This window comes from Nelumbo lutea, chromosome 6 (assembly GCF_056320005.1).
Source record: "Nelumbo lutea isolate HS-2025 chromosome 6, American lotus-T2T, whole genome shotgun sequence".
Taxonomy (NCBI): domain Eukaryota; kingdom Viridiplantae; phylum Streptophyta; class Magnoliopsida; order Proteales; family Nelumbonaceae; genus Nelumbo; species Nelumbo lutea.
Window position 1 is genome coordinate 25,842,206 of NC_142689.1, and position 21,929 is coordinate 25,864,134.

The following is a 21,929-nucleotide window of genomic DNA, read 5'->3' on the forward strand; positions in this document are numbered from 1 at the left end:
AAGCTTTGCATTAATAAATTTGGAAACATCTCTGATGCCGGAAAGACAATCAAAACCCAAGTGAATTATTTTGACCAAAACCTAATTATTATGATGATGCCGGTCGATTGGTTATAAATTTCTCTTTCCAACAAATTCAAAAAATTTTACATTGTATTTGGTGGTGATGGATACACAAATTTCAAGACTAGAATCTACCTATTTTACTTGTCTAACTTTGGGTGCACATTTTGATTTTGACTATAAATGCAAAGATATCAGAAAAAACCCAGAAAAAGGCAGGTGATACAGAAAGTAAAAACGCAAATGTTGAAATGGATGGATGGTAAAATTAGAAAGGATAGGATCAAAAATAAAAGAAATTAGACTAAAATAGTATAATCAAGTGCATAAAAGACCATCAGCAACACTAATAAAGTTAATAATTAACAGTGGATAACAGATTGACAAAACAGGATTGGATAAGGCTACAGACAAAGATGATGATCAGATTATCAGAAAAAATAATTTTTTTTCAGGACAAACATGTATTTTTGCCAAACAATTGTAAAATCCAATTGGAGTACAAAATTTACCTGCATTTACTCTTACCAAAAACATTATTTTGGAAAGAGTATAAATGCAAATATGTAGAGTGCAAAACCTTATATTTTGTATTATTGTGTATGTATTTATGCTGTACATATTTACATTTGTACTCTTTCCAAACTGAGACTAAAGAGAGAAGGATCTCCCCTTCCAACTCAAAATTACCATTTGTTAAGGCATTAATTACTTTACTGGACATCAGCTTCAACCCCCAGATAGACGGTGCACCATCCCAAAATCAGACCCTTTAACCCCTCTCTGGATTTTAGACAAAGTTAAGTATAGCAATCAAATGAAAAGGGATTATCCCCGTGGTCATGCATTTTATCGAGGCAGACAGAAACTATACTATTTTGTATCCCCTTTCACCAGTTATGAGTAAGTTTCAGTTCACAAATTTATAAAAGAAAAAGAAAGATTTAACGAACAGAGATGAAAAAAAACGAATAAGCAATATGCTAAAATCTCTCTATGTTGTCAGTGATCCTCGATTTTCTTCAACGCTTTCATATCCGTTGTTTCCACCCTGCAACACAACAAAAGAAACAAAATTAGCATAAATTTTTCTACAACAATGCTAACACTGCATGTTACACGGTCCTATCTCTGGTCCCTTCATTCTACAGTCTTGATATCACAGATGGAACATTGCCCGATTGCTAATATTGAAGAATAAATCAGACATGCAGAGACGATAGACCCAACCTACCGTAGCAATCTCCAGGTTCAAATACCTTACGTAGTCAAAGACCATCCTACTAAACATATACTTAAAAATTTCAATGGTTAAATGGGGGATCATGAAAGAATAAAGTGAAACATGAAAAAAAATGCGGTTCCTATAGGTGCCATTGGTTGGTCATGGTTCAACGTATCAAGACAATACGTATCCATTTTCAGAGTCACCAAAACACAATATACTAGGATAGTAGGGTTATGGGGTTTTTGTATGTTCAATAATTAGCATGGTTTTTAAAATCGACCAGAGATGAAACCGGTCAGGGGTCCAGTTACCGGGTCAAACGGTCTGAACGTTCAAATGCTCGGACTGTTCTGACAAAAAAATAAAAAACGGTCAAAACCGTACGAACGGTTAACTTCCCGGTTCAGTGGTTTGCTGACCAAAATTAACGGTTTTTGGGGAAAACGGAACTGGTCACCTGACCTGTTCCTGGTTTTTCCGGTCTGACTGTCCAGTCCGGTCCGGTTTTGAAAACCATGACAATTAGAAACCCTCCTAGCATATTTATCTTTAAAATACAGGACTGAAAAAAAAAATTGAGTATCACTATTGGAAAAAGAAAATATTTATGCAAGTGGTGTGATTGGTTTACGAAAACCTGGGTGTCACCAGAAAGGCATCAACCCCAACACTAGACAGAGCGGCAATAGATGGGTGGTAGATGCATCCTCCTCGGGCTGGGAGTTTTGATCCCTTGGATTTGTAATGCAAGCATCGTTTTCAAGGCGTTGCAGCAAGGCTAGGTGATCGGGGGTGCCATGTCGTGCCTAGTCACCTAGGCAGGCATCTAAGCATTGCCTAGGCGAAGGGAATTTTTTGAATACAAACCCCTAGGTTCCATAGCAATCAGCAACCATCTTTCACTATTAATTGTTTATAATCTTCATAATGTATAAACTTCATTTAAAACATATAAAATCAACATATTCAGTGAAAGAAACAAAAAAGAAAAAAAAAAAAAGAAATTTCAGAAAATAGAAGGGCTGAGCTTCTATTTTTGCCCTGGGAAAAAAAAACAAAAGAAATGATGAATGAAGAACAAGAAGAAGAAGAAGAAGAAGATCAATACGTCTATGTTTTATTATAGGGTTGCAAGAAAGTGTTGTGACCATGCGATTTCATTGAAACCAAATCACCCAGGCATGTATTCATTCAGTAATTTGGTTTTTCATTTGATTGATAGCAAGATTTTGTTTCATTAGAGGGTTGCATGAAAGTGTTGTGGTTGTGTGAACTCATCATTCAAAATGTTAGGCTACCCTGGTATTTCTAAGTTGTCATATTAAGATAGCAGACCCTAGGGGCAATCTCTATTTTTTCATATGTTAGCGAGTTGTTACTTGTTAGCAATGTTTTAAAACGCAGAGGCGTGACACAAGGTGTTCCACTACCTAGAGGCATGAGGCGGAGTTCAGAACGTAAGAGGCATATAAGCCTCCCAAACACAGAGAGGTGTAAGCCTCCTTAAAAGGAGGGAGGATGAGGAGGAGAAGAGGAATAAAAATCTCATTTTTCTCTATTTTTAATAAAAATCTTTTATATTGAGAAAAATGAAGATGCATAGCACTAGTTGAAAGGGGGTCTTGTTAGGCCCTCAATTTGCCAGCTCCCTAAGAATTCAAGGATTATCTAAAGGATGTCCCAATCAACTGAAGAATTCCAAGGAGATGAAACCAGATTTGTTCACTAATATGGCAATACAGAAAAAGATGATCGGCTGTCTCCAAAACAAATCTACAGAAGGGACAACTTGTAGAGTTATCTTTAGTTAGGCATTTGGCTAAGGCCACAGTCCAGACCAAAAATGCTACCTTAGATAGCACATTACATGCCCATACAGATTTACGAGTGAAGCTGGGGGCAGTGAAGTAGAGGTGGTGTAGGTATCAAGGAATTAACTGAGAATATGCCTTTGTTATTCCACCACCACATTCTTCTATCTCCAGAGTAGGAATTCAGCTGGTGGTGCTGGAGCTGACAGAGCAATTCCTCAAGCTGCTCAATTTCCCAGTCAAAGAGATTTCTTCTAAATTTGGAAGATCAAAGTCCACAAGGACCAGAAACAGAGAACATCTCAACAACTGTACTAAAGAGGCTAGGATACAATTGTTCCTAAGTTCTGTCTCCACACCAAAAGTCAAGCCAAAATCTCAGACATGTACCATTGCCTAGTTTGAGAGCAATTCCTTAAAGAAAACGAGAGTGGGCGTTGAACCTTCGAAGCCATATTTGCCAGGAGGGCAATGTTGCATCTCTGGTTCTGTATAACCTGAAGCATCCTAAATGCTTTGAAGTGCAAATTTTGGCTCAACCCACAAGATGTATCTTATTTGCTGCTTTTGCTGGGACATGGAACAACAATAGAAAGTGACAAGGAAAACTTGATAGTGCTTCTTATTAGAATTAACTTTGCACCCTTGATGAGGTACCTAGCCTTCCAAGTGAGTTTTTTTGTGACACCTTTCTAGCACAAGGTCCCAAAAGGAGTAGGAGGAACATTCTACTCCATATTGATAAAAAAGGATCATTCTGCTCCACGAGGGACCCCTAAGTAGACGACTGGTAGATGTGTGACCTTGCATCCAAGGATACTTGTTGGGCATTGTGGGTCAGGAACTTGACCTACAGGAATCAAAGAACTCTTTTCAAAATTAATTCTTAGGCCAGACACAATATCTTAATACGCCCAATAGATTCTGGAACTGGGTGCTGGAGGCTTCAAGGACAAATAGAATGTCATCTGCGAATTGGAGAAGGCAAGTGTTGGGCACATTGTTACACATTTCAAAACCCGAGACAATAGCCACAAAGGTATACACCAAACAAAAAGGAAAAAAAAAAAAAAAGGCAATGAACTTGAGACCAATTTCATTGAGACACCGAATGTCATCTTGCTCCATTTGCAGTAATCCCCTAACAATCCTAACCAATGTTTAGAGAACAGGACTGGGCATAGAACCAGAAAGGGAGAGGTTCACATCACAGGTCAGAGGTTCAATCAGGGTCAACCAGAGGTTGTACCATGATGATGTGGCATACATGTATATATACCACAAGTCGTATAAACAGTACATATATTATATTTTACAATTTTTATCATGCTTGAATGTGGTGGATAGATGGCAAGTTTCTTACTTTTTGAAGTAAATGACCAGGGTTCAAGCCTCTAAACTCAGATTTTCTTTAAAATATGTGGCATACCGTAATATATACAATAAAGAGTCACTAATTAACAGAAATAAAGGGATTGGTAAATGGTAATTGAGTAATACACATAAAGAAAAGGTCACAGGAAGTCTTGCCATTGCCATTCTGAAGTTCCATCTCAAATAGTGACCTGGGTGGTTTTATGAAACCGGGACCAGTTTACTGGTTCTCTGATTAAAACGGCCAGTTAGCCAGTTTTGACCAGTTTTATATCAAATCCAGTTTCCAGGGTCACGGTTCAACTGGCCAGTCCAGTCTGGTTTTCTAAACACTGACCCTAACTATTCACATAATCCAGCACGATGTTCTGAAACCCATCAAGGGTGAAAAATGGCACCAGCTATGGCCACATGGCTCTAGTTTTCACATTAGTTTTAGCACTGACACAAGATCACTGTGGTGATATAAATTAGCATAAAAACACAATAAGATTTTAATCAATGTCTAACATCTAAATTTAGTTCAAAAAACAATATAATATTTGCATTAAGCCAATGCCCTACTAAGACTCAGACATTCTTTTAGATTAGAGTTCATTCAAGGAGCCTTCATCAAATTTTTATACCGGGGTTTCCACCCCTAATATCCTATTGTACTATTCCTTTATTTTAAGAAATTCCCACCAAGTAGTAAAAAGGAAAAATGTTGAATTGCATCTTCATGATTGTTTTCTAGGGCTTTCCAAGTCTGACTACCTGTATCCATGTAAGATTCTATTACTCGTACCAATATCCATGTATCATAGACAAGTAGTTCAATACCTATAAAGCTTTATAATTTTAGTTTTGAACTTGTAATTGACAAGTTAATGCAAATAATGCAGTTGCATGCTAAGACTTCTTTGGGAAAGGAAACTTTTATGGTCTTGAATGCAATTACTGACAACATTAGCTGAATTCAATAAGGAGTATAAGAATCTCAATGCTCCCTAAGTAGAAAACCTGATGATACAAGCAACCTGGTGGCTGGGCCAAGTTAATAGTAAGGTACTCTTATGTTTGGACAACTAATAGAGATTTCAGTTATAAGATTTTTGGTTTTAGTTAAATCAGTGCGGTAACCTAGGATGATGTTTTGAAGATATCTTGAATATTTTCATCACCTTTTATACATAAAATCATAATCATTAGCAGTGACATAAAATAGGATTATCACATGTCAAAGAAAAGGAGATAAGAATATGAGAATATACAGAATAGATGCAACAGAAAAATCTACTTACGTTGTTCCACAGATGACAATCTTCAGAACTTTTGTAATATCGGTATCGCCTTGGTTTCCCTCAACAAAAATAGTCAAACTGATCCAAATCAAGGATAACTAGATGAATTATTTCGCAACTAACTAGATCAAATCATTTTCCATTAGTATATCACATAAAGAGAAGAACTCAAGGAAGTACAAAAAGCACAGAAAGATTAACATACCTGCGAACACTCTGAAACTTGACATACTTTAGTGTAACTGGCTTTCCCTGCAAAATTAAACATGTCTTCAACAAAACATATGCTCAAACAATCTATGTACAACAAGAAGTTACTACTATCTTTCAAAAACCTCCAAACGTTGTTTGGATGTACCTTAAGATTATCTAGGGATAGAACAATTGAGTCACTTGGTGGAAAGTCAGAGACATTACTGCAGAAGTTACCATTCGAAACAAGAATGTAAGAACGCTGCTGAAAATATTAAACAGACATCCAAGGACACGTACTGTCCATGACAGTAATCATCTTCAAATTACCTAAAACCCATGTTCTCCTTATTTGCGAAAAGCTTCACAGTCTTAGGACCTGCCAGAGACACCTCATGTTAGTTTTTTTAAAAGGAAATTTCTATGGTACCAAATAGGTACTGTACGTTATTCAAATCTCACATGAATTTGAATGAAAATACTGATTGATTGGTTATCCTTTGTTGTGTACCACGTATGAAATTAGAAAAAAGAAAGCCTTGTTAGATAAAGTAATAACTATTACTCAAAAAGAGGCTAGAGAAAAATACAGAAAAAGAAAATGAGAGGTTTTGAACCCAAGGTTCAATTGGCAGATGTGTGTACTAGTTCCACACACACACACAGAAAGAGAGAGAAAACATATTGATATTTTTTTGGAAGAGGCAAAATATATTTCATTAATAAACACATACCTTGTGTAACTAGAGGCTGTGCATCTGGCATAAACAAAATACACACCCCATGGCTCCATGCCCCTATACCCCCACCCTTTTGACTGTATAAAAAGATTTTTGTATACAAAAGAAGGAATTTCTTCCTTTGAATTTACTATGCATAGATACCCATGAGAATAATTTGCCTAATATTTTCTGATAGACCACATCAACTGAGATGCTCCTTCTTTGAAAAATTCTGGCATATCTATCCTTCCAGATTGGGCAAAACACAATTGCTGAAGTTGTGTTCGTAATTATTTTTCCTCTCTTGTTCAACCTTTCCAACTCCCTTCAAAAACCCCTCTATTGTGGCAGGATGTCAACTCTTCATAGCAAAAATCTTCATGATTCTTGACCAAATTGTGCAAAAGAATTTACAATGGAGCAAAATGTGATCAGCCAATTCCAATTGCTCCTCACATAGTTCACATTCAACCTTGTCCACCTCATTCCCCTCTTCAGCAGATTTTCTTTAGATAAAATCTTATTCGAGCCTCCCAAACAAAGAATGCCTCTTTAGATGGCACATTTCTGCACCAAACAATATTGACCAGACAGCCATTAGCCTCTTCCAGTCTTGCTTATCCATCTGATTGTACAAGGACTTCACAGAAAACACTCCCGAGGTATACCGATTCGACACTCTCCTGTCTTCCCTGTTGGTGCCAACTGCCAATTTGAGAATTATATAAGATTTTCAATAGCGCCATGAGGGGCTCAACATTCCAATCATTTAATTGCCCCTCTAAGCTGGGATGGCCACACTCTAGTCCCATTGTTCTCTGATATGATCAGCAACCCAAGCTTCCTTGTCCACTGCCAGGTCATAAATGGAGGGATAAATTCCTTGCAATGGTAACTCACACCTTTGCTGAATTTCATGTGGCTTTTCTCAATTCCCTTCTAAACAGAACATCCATGAGAGTGATTTGCCTCTTCAGGTTCCCATCCTGACCTTCTTAACCATACTTGGATTGTATTACTTTCCTCCATAATCCCCCATTCTGTTCGCTAAATCTCCAGAACCATTTGCCCAATAGAGCCGTATTTACTACCTTCAGTCTTCTCACTGCCAAGCCCCCGTACTTCTTCTGACTACACACTTTTTTCTGCTCTAAAAGAAAAAAGAAAATGAATTACAAAGGAATACAATCAATTCCTAGGAGTATCCTTGCAAACTAGGCATTTAACTGCATTAAGATTCTAGCATTGACACTCGCAAAGAGAAAACACTAGAGTTAGTAAAATGGTCATTCCAATCCTACTTTGAATATAATGTTTCTTTTTTTCTTATTTCTTGTTTCTTCCGAGGCAATGCAATAAGGGCACTTCATTTCATAGTTACCAGTTTTCGCTGGCCAATGTGGTATAGGTCAGTCAGCATGTTATGATTCCTTAGTTAAAAAAGAAAAATAAAAAATAAAATAAAATAAAATAAAAGGTAGCCTTCAGTTGATGCACACTTCGAGTCCATCTGGAACAACATACTTATTGTGTCGCGTGTAATTCATACCATCTCAGTACCATAAAATTAAGCATACCATACAAATTGAAACTTTCCATAAGAAGATGGAAACGGAAACAGTAACGAAATAGCAAAAGAGACTAATATTCATGATTAACTGCTTCAACACTGACATAATAGTAGTAGCACAAGTGTAAACAATGAACAAGGAGAAAAGTAGACAGAGGAGTTATTAAGCGTTACCTTCCTCTTCAGGACCTTTGATGAGGATGGAATGCAGTTTAACAACCTGGGTGAAAGGAATGTAAATCAAGAGCTGCTCGTCTGCGTCGCTCTCCAGATGCAAACCCTCGTCTTCTCTATAACCCTAACATGAACACCACAGCGAAAATCAGTTGCAACGTCTAACAAACCCTCCCAAATTAGAAATAATAAAATAAATTAAAACAAAACAAAACAAAATATTCTTCCGAGATACCTGTTTCAGAGCGTTAACGAGAGAATGGCCAGTCTTTTGGTTGAGACATTCGACTCCACTCCAGTCTACGAAGTCGAGCAAATCAACCTAATCAATTTCACGTTCGCACAGAATGCGTTTAAAGTCTAGATAAAGAAAGAAAAATAAATCACATAAGAAGAATGCACAAAAGGGGGACTGGGGGTTGATTAGGGTTCTCATGTGCACGCACTTGGTTTCTTTGAATTGCAGTTGCGGATTCGGCAGACATGGCAGAAGCCACACGCGCGCTAAGACGCAGGCACAAAGAGATGTCGCGAACCAGAGATTTTTCAGGGAGAAGGAAAGAAACACAGACATCGATTTCCTAGATTTTCTGCCTTTTATATTACCGCCAGAGCCGAGTCCGAGATCGTACTGATCTTTTCTTTTATAAATCGTCTTTATGGTCTACCATTTTTTGACTTTAAACTTTAAAGTCAAAGATTAATGGTGCGAGTGGATTCGATGAATCGGTCGAGTTGTGTTGCGGATGGGACGATCCCCGCGTAAGTATAAAATTACTCATCAACAAATGAACTGATGTAGGTGCATGTGGCCGGTCAGTACGGAGCTGACACGTGTCCAACCGCAGGGTTAGCGTACTATGGAGACACTTAGGGCTTAGGCGCAGATGGGATCCAATCTAAGAGCACTGCGTGGCTCTAGCAAAGGTTCTCTTGTACGGTTCATATCTAAACCATCCAAGCCCAATTACTCCCAAGTGATTCAGGCTATAAATACAAAGCACCCCCATAAGGTAAGGGAGCTAGATTCTCTGAATTCAATATGGAGCTAGAGTAACCTCTAAGCACTACTCCCTCTAGAGAACTTAAGTGTTACTTAAGTCCTCGTCTGGACCCCTCGGTTCCAGACCTCTGACCCACTTTATGCTCATATTAATTTGATCGTCGGAGTCCTCACCTCGAGGACCCACTCGAGGCCACTAACACTTTTGTCCTTGCAGGACCCCTCTCACAATGTACCTAGTGCTAGCCTTCGGCTCCTACAACATCTGAAGAGGACCTTTGGCCTTGGATAACAATCCTCGGCCTCGGCCTTTCTTCTTTTGGACCTTCGAAGCCCTCGGCCATCTCCACTGAAGCTCGGGAGCAAAATTACCTTATTGTCCTTGGCCAATCCGAGCATCAACAATTAGTGCCATCTATGGGAAACGTTACTAAGACCATCCCTTAAAGCATTATAAACTAAACACCTCCCCAGCTTCAAGCACCATGGTACGAAGAGCTAGGAACACTCAAAACCTAGTTACAAATGAGCAGTTCCAAACGGTTCTCGACCGTTTAGAATACTTAGCACAAGCTCCCACCGACCCTTGTATCGCGGAGCTGCAAGCCAAGCTTGGAACTGTCAGGGACGAGCTCCGACAAGTTGGTGAAAGTCGAGCTGACGCCTAAGCCAACCAAAGCAGTCAAACCAGGAGGATGGACGCCTTCACCCTAGACATCATTTCGAAACCTCTTCCCTAGCACTTCAAAGCTCCCACACTGGAGACATACGATGGTAGCTCCAACCTGGACAACCATTTGGAGGTTTCAGAGCGCTCATGATTCTCTATGGTCGGGTATTCTGACGCCTTGACGTGCCAAACCTTCCAGGCCACCTTTCGGGGGGCAGCTCACCGTTGGTTCTCCAGCCTTCCACCTCGGTCAATCGGCTCATGGGAGCAGTTTACCAGTCTATTCCTTACTTGCTTCATCAACAATAGACGATGTCAAAAAAGTGTGGTCTCGCTAATGTCAATCAAGCAGAAGCAGGGAGAAAGTCTGCGGTCCTACATCGATCGCTTCAAAAAGGAAGAGTTTGAGGTCCGCGACCTGGACCCCATGGTCTCTATGCACACTGCCATTAATGGACTCTGTGCCGGCTCGGCCCTCAAGAAGGCCCAGAAGTATATTGCGGCCGAAGAGGCTTCGGTTGGGGAACATCAGGAAAGGGAAGCCAAGCGCCACAACAAGCCCCCCGAGAAGAAGAGGAAGGGTGGAGACAACCCCCACCACAACAGCAACAGCAACAAGGACAACAAGAAGCCACCGGCTTTGGCCCTGGCTTACAAGGAGTACACTCCACTTAACTCCACCCGTGCCCAAATACTGATGCAAATCGGGGAGAAGTACATAAAGTAACCTGAGAAGTTGAAAAGGAACCCCAAGAGGGAAAATCCCAGTAGCACCAGCACCATCAAGTGGCAAGCGTCATTGACATCATCTCCGAGGGCCTGGCCTCGGCCCGCAAGGCCTACACCAGGCAATTGAACATCCAGGGGCCATCCTCGAAGAAGAAGAAGTACCTGGAGCCTTCGAAGGAACCGAGTTGTCTGAATGCCCTCGTCTTCACAGACGAGGACCTGAAGGGGGTCACAATCCCCCACGATGATGCCCTTGTGGTGGCAACAATCATCACCAACTACATGGTGAAGATGATCCTAGTGGATAGCGGCTCCTCGACCGACATCCTCTTCTACAACACCTTTGAAAGGATGAATCTCACACCCGAGCGGCTCCAGCCAGCTGACATTCCCCTCATCGGCTTCTCCGGTAGTGCCATCAAACCGAAGGAAAAGATCACCCTGCCCATCACAATAGGGAATGAACCGAACCAAGTAACTTGGATGCATGAGTTCCTGGTAATGAAGGTTATCTCCCCCTACAATGCCATAATGGGGAGGCCTACCCTTCACGTGCTGAGGGCAGCCATGTCATCCTACCACCTGGCCCTCAAGTTCCCCACTGAGCATGGTGTCGAAGTTGTTCGTGGGAACCAACAGATCGCTCGCCAGTGCTATGTGTCAGCACTGAAGGGCAAGAACAAAGAATCCCTATCACTAGAGGGCCTCAACCTCAAGGAGGAGACAGCGAGCCGAGGACATCGTCTCGATTCCCCTAGACAAGGTAGACCCTAAGAAAATAGTCTACATCGGGTCCAACCTTCCCCCGAACGCTTATTCGAACCGGTAAGTTTTCTCATAACTAACGCTGGCGTATTTTCTTGGTCTGTCGCTGGTATGCCTATAATTGACCCCTCAACCATTACTCACAGGCTGAGCGTGGACTCGAGCTCTAGGCTAGTTCGACAAAAGAAGAACTTTGCACCATAACGATGGAAGGCTATAGGAGAGGAAGTTGGTAAGCTACTCGACATCGACTTCATCCGAGAGGTACACCACTCTAACTGGTTGTCAAATGTGGTTTTGGTGAAAGGTGAAGAAAACTAACGGAAAATGGCAGATCTGTATTGACTTCAAAGACCTTAACTGAGCCTGCCCGAAGGACAGTTTTCCTTTACCATGGATAGACCAAACCACCTTGTCAATGCCACTGCAGGGTACGAACTACTCAGCTTCATGGATGCCTTCTCCAGATACAACCAAATAAATATGCACATTGAGGATAAGGAAAAGACCTCGTTCATCGCTGAGCATGGCACATATTGCTATTAAGTAATGCCATTCAGACTCAAGAATGTAGGGACCACCTACTAACGTCTTGTCAACAAGGTGTTCAAGAACCAGATGGGGAGGAAGGTCAAAGCATACGTAGATGACATGGTAGTGAAGAGCCTGATAGCCGAAACGCACACCTTAGACCTGGCCAAACCTTTGACACTTTGTGCAGGTTTAACAAGAAGCTTAACCCAAGCAAGTATGCCTTCGGCGTCAACTCAAGCAAAATTCTTGGGATTCATCGTCACCGAAAGAGGCATTGAAACCTGATGAGGGCAGATTTGGCCCTCCACTGACATCATGACACATGGCATATCAAAATAGCTGGGCTACATCCCAGCATCACCTAGGCGACAACTTACCTTAGCCAAAATGGGGTCCCAGCTGGCAACCTGGTGACCAACTTCTATTGCCGACCTGACGACTTGCCTCTATCGCCAACCTAGCGACTTGGCGATCTGCCTCTGTCGCCGACTTGGCGACCTACCTCTCTATAAGCTTGCCAGTTGTCTCTGAACCTTTCAGGATCACGTCGTGTAACCGTAGGCCTTATCCTCATCCCGCCCGAATCGGAGTGAAACGGTAAGCCTTATTAACTAGCATGTTATCCTCCTTCCAAAGCGGAACGGACCCCTATGACATGGACCGATGATTCCAAGAGCATTTCGCTATACCCATGGCAACCCAACTATATAGGGGCATCAGCCCCTGAGACCTAGGTAGATGCGCAATTTAGTTCTCGCAACTATCCAGCTCTCTCACATTTAGTTATCTTAAAATCTCTGATTCGCTAACTTAAGCATCGGAGTGCCCACCCTGGGTAAAACAACTCGGGCACTCTGACATTGTTTCCTTGCAGGTCGCATCAGAGCCACTTTTCCAACTTATCACCCTTCAGCTAGGCATCAGAGCCACCTCTTTATCTCGTCACCAGATCTGTTCATTGGCCGGGTGGCCCGACGGGCCGGCCCGGCCCCCGGATGGGCTTAAATAGGTATATAGGCCTGCGGGCTTAACCTCGGGCCAAAAAGCCTGGCCCGCAATAAATTCGAGCCGAGTTCAGGATTTGCCAAAATAGCCAGGCCCGGCCCGACCTATAAATAAACCTAAAAACCCTAATTGAATACCCCTCTTTTTTTCACCTCTTTCCCTTCTTTTTCCAATCGAATTCTTCTTCTCCACATCCTCTTTCCCTTCTTTATATATATATATATATATATATATATTTAATATAAATAAAATTTGAATTTATATATTTTTTTATGTAAATAAATTCTGATTTATATTGATTATTGAGTAGGGAAATTCTAATTTTTTTATTAGGTCGGGCTTCGGGCTTTTTATTAGGGTCAGGCTTGGGCCCAAGTTGTAGGCCCGTTGGTCGAGCTAGGCTCGGGCTCGGGCCTAACATATTTTTGTTAATGAAGAGTAAAAGCCTGGCCCAAGCCCGGCCCGGCCTGGACCATGAATAGGTCTACTCGTCACCATTTAGCTAGGCATCAGAGCCACCTCTATAGATCATCGCCATTTAGCTAGGCATCAGAGCCACCTCTCCGGCTCGTCACCATTAGCTAAGCATCAGAACCACCTCTCTAGCTCATCACCATTAGCTAGGCATCAGAACCACCTCTCCAACTCATCACCACTCAGTTAGGCATCAAAGCCACCTCTCCAGCTCGTCACTACTCAATTACTCAGTTAGGCATGAGAGCCACCTCTCCAGCTCGTCACTACTCAGTTAGGCATCAAAGCCACCTCTCCAGCTCGTCACCACTCAACTAGGCATCAGAGCCACCTCTCCAGCTCGTCACCATTCGGCTAGGCATCAGAGCCACATCTCCAGCTCATCACCATTCAACTAGGCATTAGAGCCACCTCTCTAACTTGTCACCATTCAGCTAGGCATTAGAGCTACCTCTCCAGATCGTCACCATTCAACTAGGCATCAAAGCCACCTCTCCAACTTGTCACCGTTCAGCTAGGCATCCAAACCACCTTCCAGGTAGGAACCATCCAGTTAGGCATCCAAGCCACATTCTAGGTAGGGATTATTCAGCCAGGCCAAGTCACCTGCCAGCGGGAGCTGCCGAAATGCACATCATCAATTGGCGTCGTCTGTGGGAAATCCCAACAACAAAGCAGAGTATGAGGCCCTCCTCGTGGGGTTACAACTCGCTAGGAACCTCGACTCCAAGCATATCAAAATCTTTAGCAATTCATAGTTGGTGGTTAATCAAGTCAATTGTGAGTACAAGGCCAGAGAACAATCCCACCACTTCCAACGCTTCTCCTTGCAACAAGTATCGTGAGCCGAGAACGCAAGAGTTGACACCCTCTCCAAGCTGGAAAGTACTTCGGCCCTCTATAGAAGAAGCCCAAGTACTCCAGCTAGAGGCCAAACCGTCTTCGTTGGACTCCATCATTGACTTCCTACTGTCAGGATGGCTGCCCGACGACAGGAACGAAGCTAGACGACTCCAATGTCAGGTAGCACATTACACTTTGCTAGAGGAAAAGTTGTATATGAGATCCTTCACCTTGCCTTACCTTCGATGCCTCCACTAGGAGGAGGGCGAATACGTGCTCCGAGAATTTCACGAAGGCATTTGAGGTAACCACCTCGGCAGTCGAGCCCAAACCCAAAAAACACTAAGGCAGGGATAGTTTTGACCAACTCTTCACAAGGATGCAGCTGAGTTGGTACGAAGGCGCAATCAATGTCAGAGACATGCTAACCTCTACCATCAACCATCCACGACACTCTCGGTTCTCAGTAGTCCCTAGCCCTTTGCCAAATGGGGAATAGACCTCCTTGGCCCTTTCCCTCAAGCAATAGGGGGTAGGAAATACCTCGTCATCGTTGTGAACTACTTCACCAAGTGGGTAGAGGTCAAACCATTAGCCACCATTATAGGCCAAGCAATCCAAAGTTTTTTTTTTGGAAAAAACATCATTTGCTGCATTGGCCTCCCCCACATGCTTGTCACCAACAACGAGAAACAATTCGACGATGCTAAGTTCCAAGAATGGTGCGCCTCCCTCGGCATCAGATAGCAGTACACCTCAATGGGCTATCCTCATATGAATGGCCTAGCCGAGGTCACAAACAGAACCATCTTGGACAAACTGAAGACCAGGTTGGACCAAACCAAAGGCTTGTGGGTTGATGAGCTACACAACGTTCTCTAGGCATATTGAACCACACCTCAGACAAACCATGGAAGAGACCCCTTTCGGCCTAACCTACAGTACGGAAGCAGTAATTCCAGTAGAGATTGGACAGTGAAGCACTTAGAGAAAAATTAGACCTGCTAGAAGAAGCCCGAGAGTAAGCACAAATCAGGGTGGCCGTCTACCAGCAACGAGTGACCCACTACTACAACTCCAATGTGAAAGAAAGGCATTACCAAGAGGGAGACATCGTCCTCAGGAAGGTCGTGGTCCCCGAACCTGGAGTAGGAAAGCTGGGCACCAACTAGGAAGGCCCTTATAGGATCAAGCAAGTTGTCAGCCCCGACAACTTTCGTTTGAAAATTTTAGATGGAAGATTCGTCCCTCGGATGTGGAACTTGGAGAACCTTTGGATGTATTACAAATGAATGTAATTTTTTGATGAAGTAATGAATGAATGAAGCAAAGTTCTTCTTTGGCTGAATGCTTAGCGTGTGTTCCCACAAGGTCTCTAAGACCCCTCAGCTTTGCGACTAGCCGAGGCACATGGCCTCTCCTAAGGATCGCGCCCTCTTGTCGGACCGTTGCTAGGGCATATTGCTAGTAGCGAACACCCTAACAAAATGCCTTGCCAGACTATACCAAGATAGTCGAGGCCTTGCACGCCTCACCACCCGCCTTAGTGGCAATTGGCCTCTTGGTCTTCTACACTTAGCGCCATTAGCTAAAGACGGCAACCCTGACCAACTTGGCAGTTCGCCTCGACCCGAGACCCAGACCTCTTTAGAGAGTCACCTCGGCCTCATCGAAGTAACCACTTGGAGAGGTGGGAGCTAGGTGAGCCTCAACTCTGCCTCGCCCCCCCCCCTTGTAGTTCGACAGACCATCTCGACTTTGCCTAAGCAACCACGAGAGGGAGAGAGCCAGGCAAGCTCGAGCTTTGGCTTTGCCTCGGCCTCTTCCCCACGTATTCAATAGGCCACCTCGGCCTTGTCTAAGTGGACACTTAGAAGGAACTAGGCCAGGTAAGCCACATTTTGGCCGCGTAGCTCTACCTCGGCCTCCCCTTCCTACCAACCTAAGGCATGTGTGTAACGAGTCAACACGAGCTACTTTTCGTGTGTGCACTGTGGTCTCATCGTTGGGAGGGGCAGGGACCCCTTGGTAAAAGAAAAAAGAAGAAAGGGAGAACACATTGCATAGAATAAAAGAAGCACAGTGTACAAAAAGAATGCTCAATTTTATCATTACACTTCTTCACATTTTGAGCCTTTACAAAAAAAAAAAAAAGTTTTGCAACCTCTTTAGCCGAGCACATTTACATCAAGCAACAAAAGACAAAAAGGAAGAAAACCCTCTAGGCCTCACCACTAGCCGGAGGAAGGGCAGAGTCCACACCACCATCGGCAACCTCGATGACTTCAACAACTTCCTGGGAGAGTTCGGAATCACTTTCAAGCTCTCAATGTCAAAGTCCAGCAACATCTCCTTGAGGACTTTCTTGGTGTCCTCGATCTCGTCTAGATACATTCCAGACACGCAGTCCACAAGGTCCTTTGCTCGCTTCTCCACCACTTCGGCTCGCTTCGCTGCCTCGGCTGCCTGCTTTAGCACCTAAACAATTTTCCCTTCAGCCTCTACCACCTTCTTCTCGACTTCGGATGCCTGCTTCAGCGCCTCAACGGTCTACCCTTCAGCTTTAGCTGCCCGCTCTGTCGCCTTGGCTACCTTTCTCTCCACCTCGGCTGCCCGCTGCTGGGCCTCAGAGACGATGCTCTCGAGGCGAACTCTCTCCTCTTGTTCCTTGGAGAGGTCTTTTTGTGCCTCCTTCAGCTTCTCCTTGGTTTTTAGCTGAAAAACTTGCTCATCCTTATGGCCCGCCCTGAACTTGGCAAGCTTCTCCTTAGTAGCGATGGCGGTCTTCTAGAGTTTCTCCTTCTCCTTTTTGAGACTGTCCAGGTGGGCCAGGTTGAGGCTTATCCGGTCCCCTAGACCGACGAAGTGGAGACAGGCCTACAACAAAAACTATTGGCAAAAGTTATAGAAAAAAAAGAGAGAAAGACCCTGGAAGGGCGAAAGAGTCCCCCTCGCGAACTGACCATCAGTGGAGGAAGACCTTGGAAGGGTGCTCAGCCCCTTCGGCGAGCTCTTGTACAGATGTGGGGGCAGATGAGGGCTCCACGTGATGCTTCTTGGCAGGAGGACCCTTCGGCGTGGCGTCCCCGACAGGACACTTGCTGTGGGCCACCTTCTTTGGCAGTTGTTCTCTTAAGGCCTCCTTGGTAGGCCTCTTCCTCCTCGCCTCAACCCCCTTGGCGGGCTCCTTCACTACCTCAGTCGGCTTCCACGTGACCTCAACCAACCCCTTCCCTTTGACTAGGACCTATGGAGTTGCCCCTTTGGTGGGGACCTGGGCAGATGTCCCCTTGGTAGGGACCTTTGGAGCTGCCCCCTTGGTGGGGACCTTTTGTGAAGCTACCCCTTTGGTGGGGGCAAACGCCCTCTCGTCCCTCACGGGCATGCCCTCGACGGGCCTCTGCGGCGTCTGTGAGCCCACCTTTTAGTTTGCTTGCTCCTTCTGCTTGGCATGAGCACGCTCAATAAACATCTTCTTCGCGTCCATCGGTACCTCTGCAAGCAAAAGAAAACATATCAGTATCGCGGAACGAGGATGATGGGTAACGTGTTAAGGAACTGTAGGACCTCTCCTACCGAGGGGGCAGGGTTGATCCCCGCGAACACTAACGAAACCTCCTCCTCCACCAATGGCTTGGCCTGGATTGTCCCCATCATGAGTAGGTGGGCTATGTCAGCGGCCTCCTTATCTCGGAGCGGAGGGGGACACCTGTCAACTACCACGCTGGCCTCTCCCCACCTCGATCTAAACCTCCAACCTTCGGGGCAAGAGACATAAAAGAACTTGTCTTTCTAGCTGTGGATGGACGAAGGGTTGTGAATTAGTTTTCCCCTCCGATGATGAAAGTAGTACATGCTGGCCTCGAAAGCGTTCTTCCTCAGCACAAACATGGCACAAAAACTTCTTCGAAGTCAACTCCACATCCTAAAGCTGAGCTTACACCAACATGGCTATAATGGTCCTAAGGGCATTGGGGAAGAACTGGCTGATAGTGATGCGATACCACTCCAACAACTCAGAGATCAAAGGGGGAAGGGGAAACCTAAGGCCAGACTCCAAAAAATGTTGGTATATGCAAATCTCCCCCTCATTGGGGATCCATGGTCACTCACCGACACCAGGAACCCTGAGTGTGTAGGACCGAGGTATGTGAAACCTCCTAGCTAAAAACTTGACCTAGTCCACCTCTAAGGAGTTGTCGAACTCCGAGCGTGGGATGTTAGCTACAGCCACCCTTCAGGCAGTGCTCCCATCTACGGGTCCCAAGGCGGTCTCCGAGACCCCCTCCCCCTTGGCCTGAGGTGACCCCTCGAGCTCCCTCAGCGATACTGACGTGGCGGTCTCACGGGGAGAGTCATCGCCTCGGTGGCTGCCCTTGGCACCCCTTGAGGCTACTCTTTCCCTCAGCACCATCACCTCTTGCCGAAAGGGAACAATGGCTAGTGGACCCAAGGAAGAGAGAGGGAAAAGGGGTACAAGGAGAGCTCCCCTCTAAAGCGTTTGGAAGTTCATAGCACTCGGGACCAGAGTTCGAGAAAGACATGTTGCAAGGAATTACCTAAAAGTTGGAGAAAATAAAGAGAGGAGATGAACTCTATTGAAGAATGGAAAAATCTCAGAGTTGTTCACTTAGTAACTAGGGCGCATAGAGACAAATGACAGGAGAATCGCGACTAAGCCCCCTATTTACAGGAGAATGGACGGCCCAGATCATGCCCAATCCAATGGCTACATGTCTCCTATCTCCATTGCCCATCCAGGACATGACACCCGTTACTTGACCTCGGAAGACAAAATGATGCTTGATTGGCGCTTAGTTTCGGGGAGACGAAACAATGCCTGAAAACTGACGCCCAGCCTCGAGGAGACGAAATGCCGCCGGGTGAACTAGCGAGTCCGCTTGCTACAACCCATCGGCCAGCGTGAACGGACAAAGCGGACACACGAGCCAGTTCACCCGAAGGCGACTGTCTCCCTCACTGGAAGCTCTCCCCGCGTTAGACTCGTATCGAGTACGATCCCATGCCACACATGGCCCCACCACATAAGTAGGAGGCATGGAGTCAGCTCCACCGAGCCCCTTTTGCCCCAAGCTACCTAGCCGAGGCCGAAGTCGAGGAATCCGCAACTTCACTCCTCCACGAATTGAAAATCAGGTGGATGCAGAAGCGAGACGAAGGCAACGTGACTGCAGGGTATACTCTGTCGATCGAGGCCCAACAACACCTACTGGTATTGACACTCCCTTTGGTCGAAGTCGAGGCCTCTCCTTAACCTCCACCCAACCTCGAGAGTGGGGGCAAGTGATGTAGGCGATATGTGGCCGACCAGTACAGAGCTAACACGTGTCTAATCAGAGAGTGCCAACCTAAGCGTACTATGGGGACACTCAAGGCTCAGGTGCAGACTAGACGGACCCAATCCAAGAGCATCGCGTGAATCTAGCAGAGGATCTCGCCAAGCCCTCGTACGGCTCTTATTTGGACCATCCAGGCCCAACTACTCCCAGGCGACTCCGGCTATAAATACGAAGCACCCCCCACAAGGTAAGGAGCTAGACTCTCTGAACTCATTCTGGAGCTAGAGTAACCTCTAAGCACTACTCCCCTCCGGAGAACTCAAGTGTTACTTAAGTCCTCGTCTAGACCCCTCAATTCCAGACCTCTGACCCACTTTATGCTCGTACTAACTTGATCATCGAAGTCTTCGCCTCGGGTTCCCACCTGAAGCCTCTGACACCTCTGTCCTTGTAGGACCTCATTCAGACCCTCTCACATTGTGACCGGTGCCAGCCTTCGGCTCCTACAACATTCGAAGAGGACCTTCGGCCTTGGACAATAATCCTTGGCCTCGGCCTCCCCTCTTTCGGACCTCCGAAGCCCTTGGCCATCTCCACCAAAGCTCGGGAGTAAAATTAACTTATTGTCCTCAACCAATACAAGCATCAACATGAACAAACCACAACTACCCCACAAGGCCACCATTGCTTCTTCTTGTCGATCTTCAAAGTCATCTCTGCCGATGGACGCTCTATCCGTTCTTTCCGGTCTCCTCTTGATCCTGCTCTTCGTCACTCCTCCATCGCCGCAAAGCCACACGCCTTATCCTACGCACCCCCTAGTCCCTTACCCTACGCCCCCTCTCTCCTACCCCCATGTCCGTCATAACCTTTTCTTCCCCATCTCCTGCTCCCCCACCCACCCAAGACGATCTCAAGAAGCTCGCCGCCGATAAGGCCGTGGAGTACGTTAGCAGTGGCATGGTCCTCGGCCTCGGCCGCCGATAATCAGGGGTATTTATCACGGAATAACTGAATAAAGTCAAAGCCTGTGGCTTAAACAGAAATGCAGAATTCTTCAAGTAGTGTCTGGATACAATTATGAAATAAATGGTGACAGGACAGGATTTTACTTAATTGACGATAAGCATTTAACTTCAGCCCTGTATTAGTCTCTTGGTATTCACCATTTACCCTTTCAATTAATTTTAAAATAACAATAAAATGGTTAGTTGTTGAGTTCCCCAGAAATAACAGTTTCTCCATGACCTGATTCTATCTTAATCCAGGGTAAATGAGGACCTTCCACATCTTTTTCCGGTTCCAACCCGGAAAAAGTACACAATGCTGGAAGCTATACAGAAGTTGCATATAGGAATGTTAATTATGCACGGTCCGGGATCTGCTGTGACAGTGTGACCTATTTGAAGTTTGCAGTGAACCCAACCGCATGGTCACAGCTGTCCCAACTTCATGTGAGCGCTTTCCCTCATGCAACCACTCTCATTTGTGACCATTAGAAGAAAAAGGAAGAAAATGCCACTGCTGCAGCTACCTTTACGTGGTGACCACCAAAGTTTGCTCATTTTTTTCCCTGTTGGAGATTCTCCTATTTCCTGTTTCAGGAATGGCTTCTTCTGTTGACAAAAAGATTGAATTCAGAGCTGGTGGGTTTGAGCAAGGGTACTTCTTTTGGGCATTTTTCTGTTAACTTCTGAAATAGGGTAAGACAAGAATGAGCTTTTGTTATCTATTCTTCTGCAAATTTTGGTTGTAGATACTGTTCTTGGACGGCTTGAGATTCAGAGGCTATTGACATGTGAATGTTGTTCTAACAGATTTGTAGACCTATGGTTATTCTATTTGATGAGATTCAGTGCATTTCTTTCATAAACTATCATCCATTTGAGCTTCTACAACTTATTCAGAGAAGAATGGGTATTTAGCTATGATAATTAAATGGTTGCTAGATCCGAATGAGACGAGCTTTGACAGTCACCATGTGAAGGTAACTGTAGCAATGCTATTTTCTTCATTTGTTAATGGTCACAAACGAGAGTGGATGGACAAGGGAAAGTGGTCACACAAGGTTGGGACAGTTGTGACCATGTGATTGGGTCCATGAGTTGTTCTTGCCTCTTCGACATGAATCTAGAGTCTAGACCGAACTTAGTTTTCCTGTATTTCCTATTTTTGGAGGTTCACAATTT

General features: G+C 44.6%; 2 protein-coding genes across 2 annotated transcripts; one reads left to right on the forward strand and one right to left on the reverse strand.

Annotated features, from left to right (window-relative positions):
* Nucleotides 1–910: 910 nt before the first annotated feature.
* LOC148848050 (PITH domain-containing protein At3g04780-like) lies at nt 911–9,070 on the reverse strand. Its single transcript, XM_088948191.1, has 8 exons — nt 8,864–9,070; nt 8,653–8,739; nt 8,418–8,541; nt 6,282–6,330; nt 6,118–6,175; nt 5,965–6,011; nt 5,760–5,837; nt 911–1,114 (listed from the first exon to the last, which is right to left on the reverse strand). The coding sequence occupies exons 1-8, from the start codon at nt 8,900–8,902 to the stop codon at nt 1,066–1,068; spliced, it is 531 nt and encodes a 176-aa protein (XP_088804317.1). The 5' UTR covers nt 8,903–9,070; the 3' UTR covers nt 911–1,065.
* A 2,031-nt stretch (nt 9,071–11,101) lies between these two features.
* On the forward strand, nt 11,102–21,518 carry LOC148848051 (uncharacterized). Its single transcript, XM_088951304.1, has 3 exons — nt 11,102–11,582; nt 21,345–21,402; nt 21,497–21,518. Exons 1-3 carry the CDS (start codon nt 11,102–11,104, stop codon nt 21,516–21,518), a joined length of 561 nt encoding a protein of 186 aa, XP_088807430.1.
* Nucleotides 21,519–21,929: the final 411 nt, after the last annotated feature.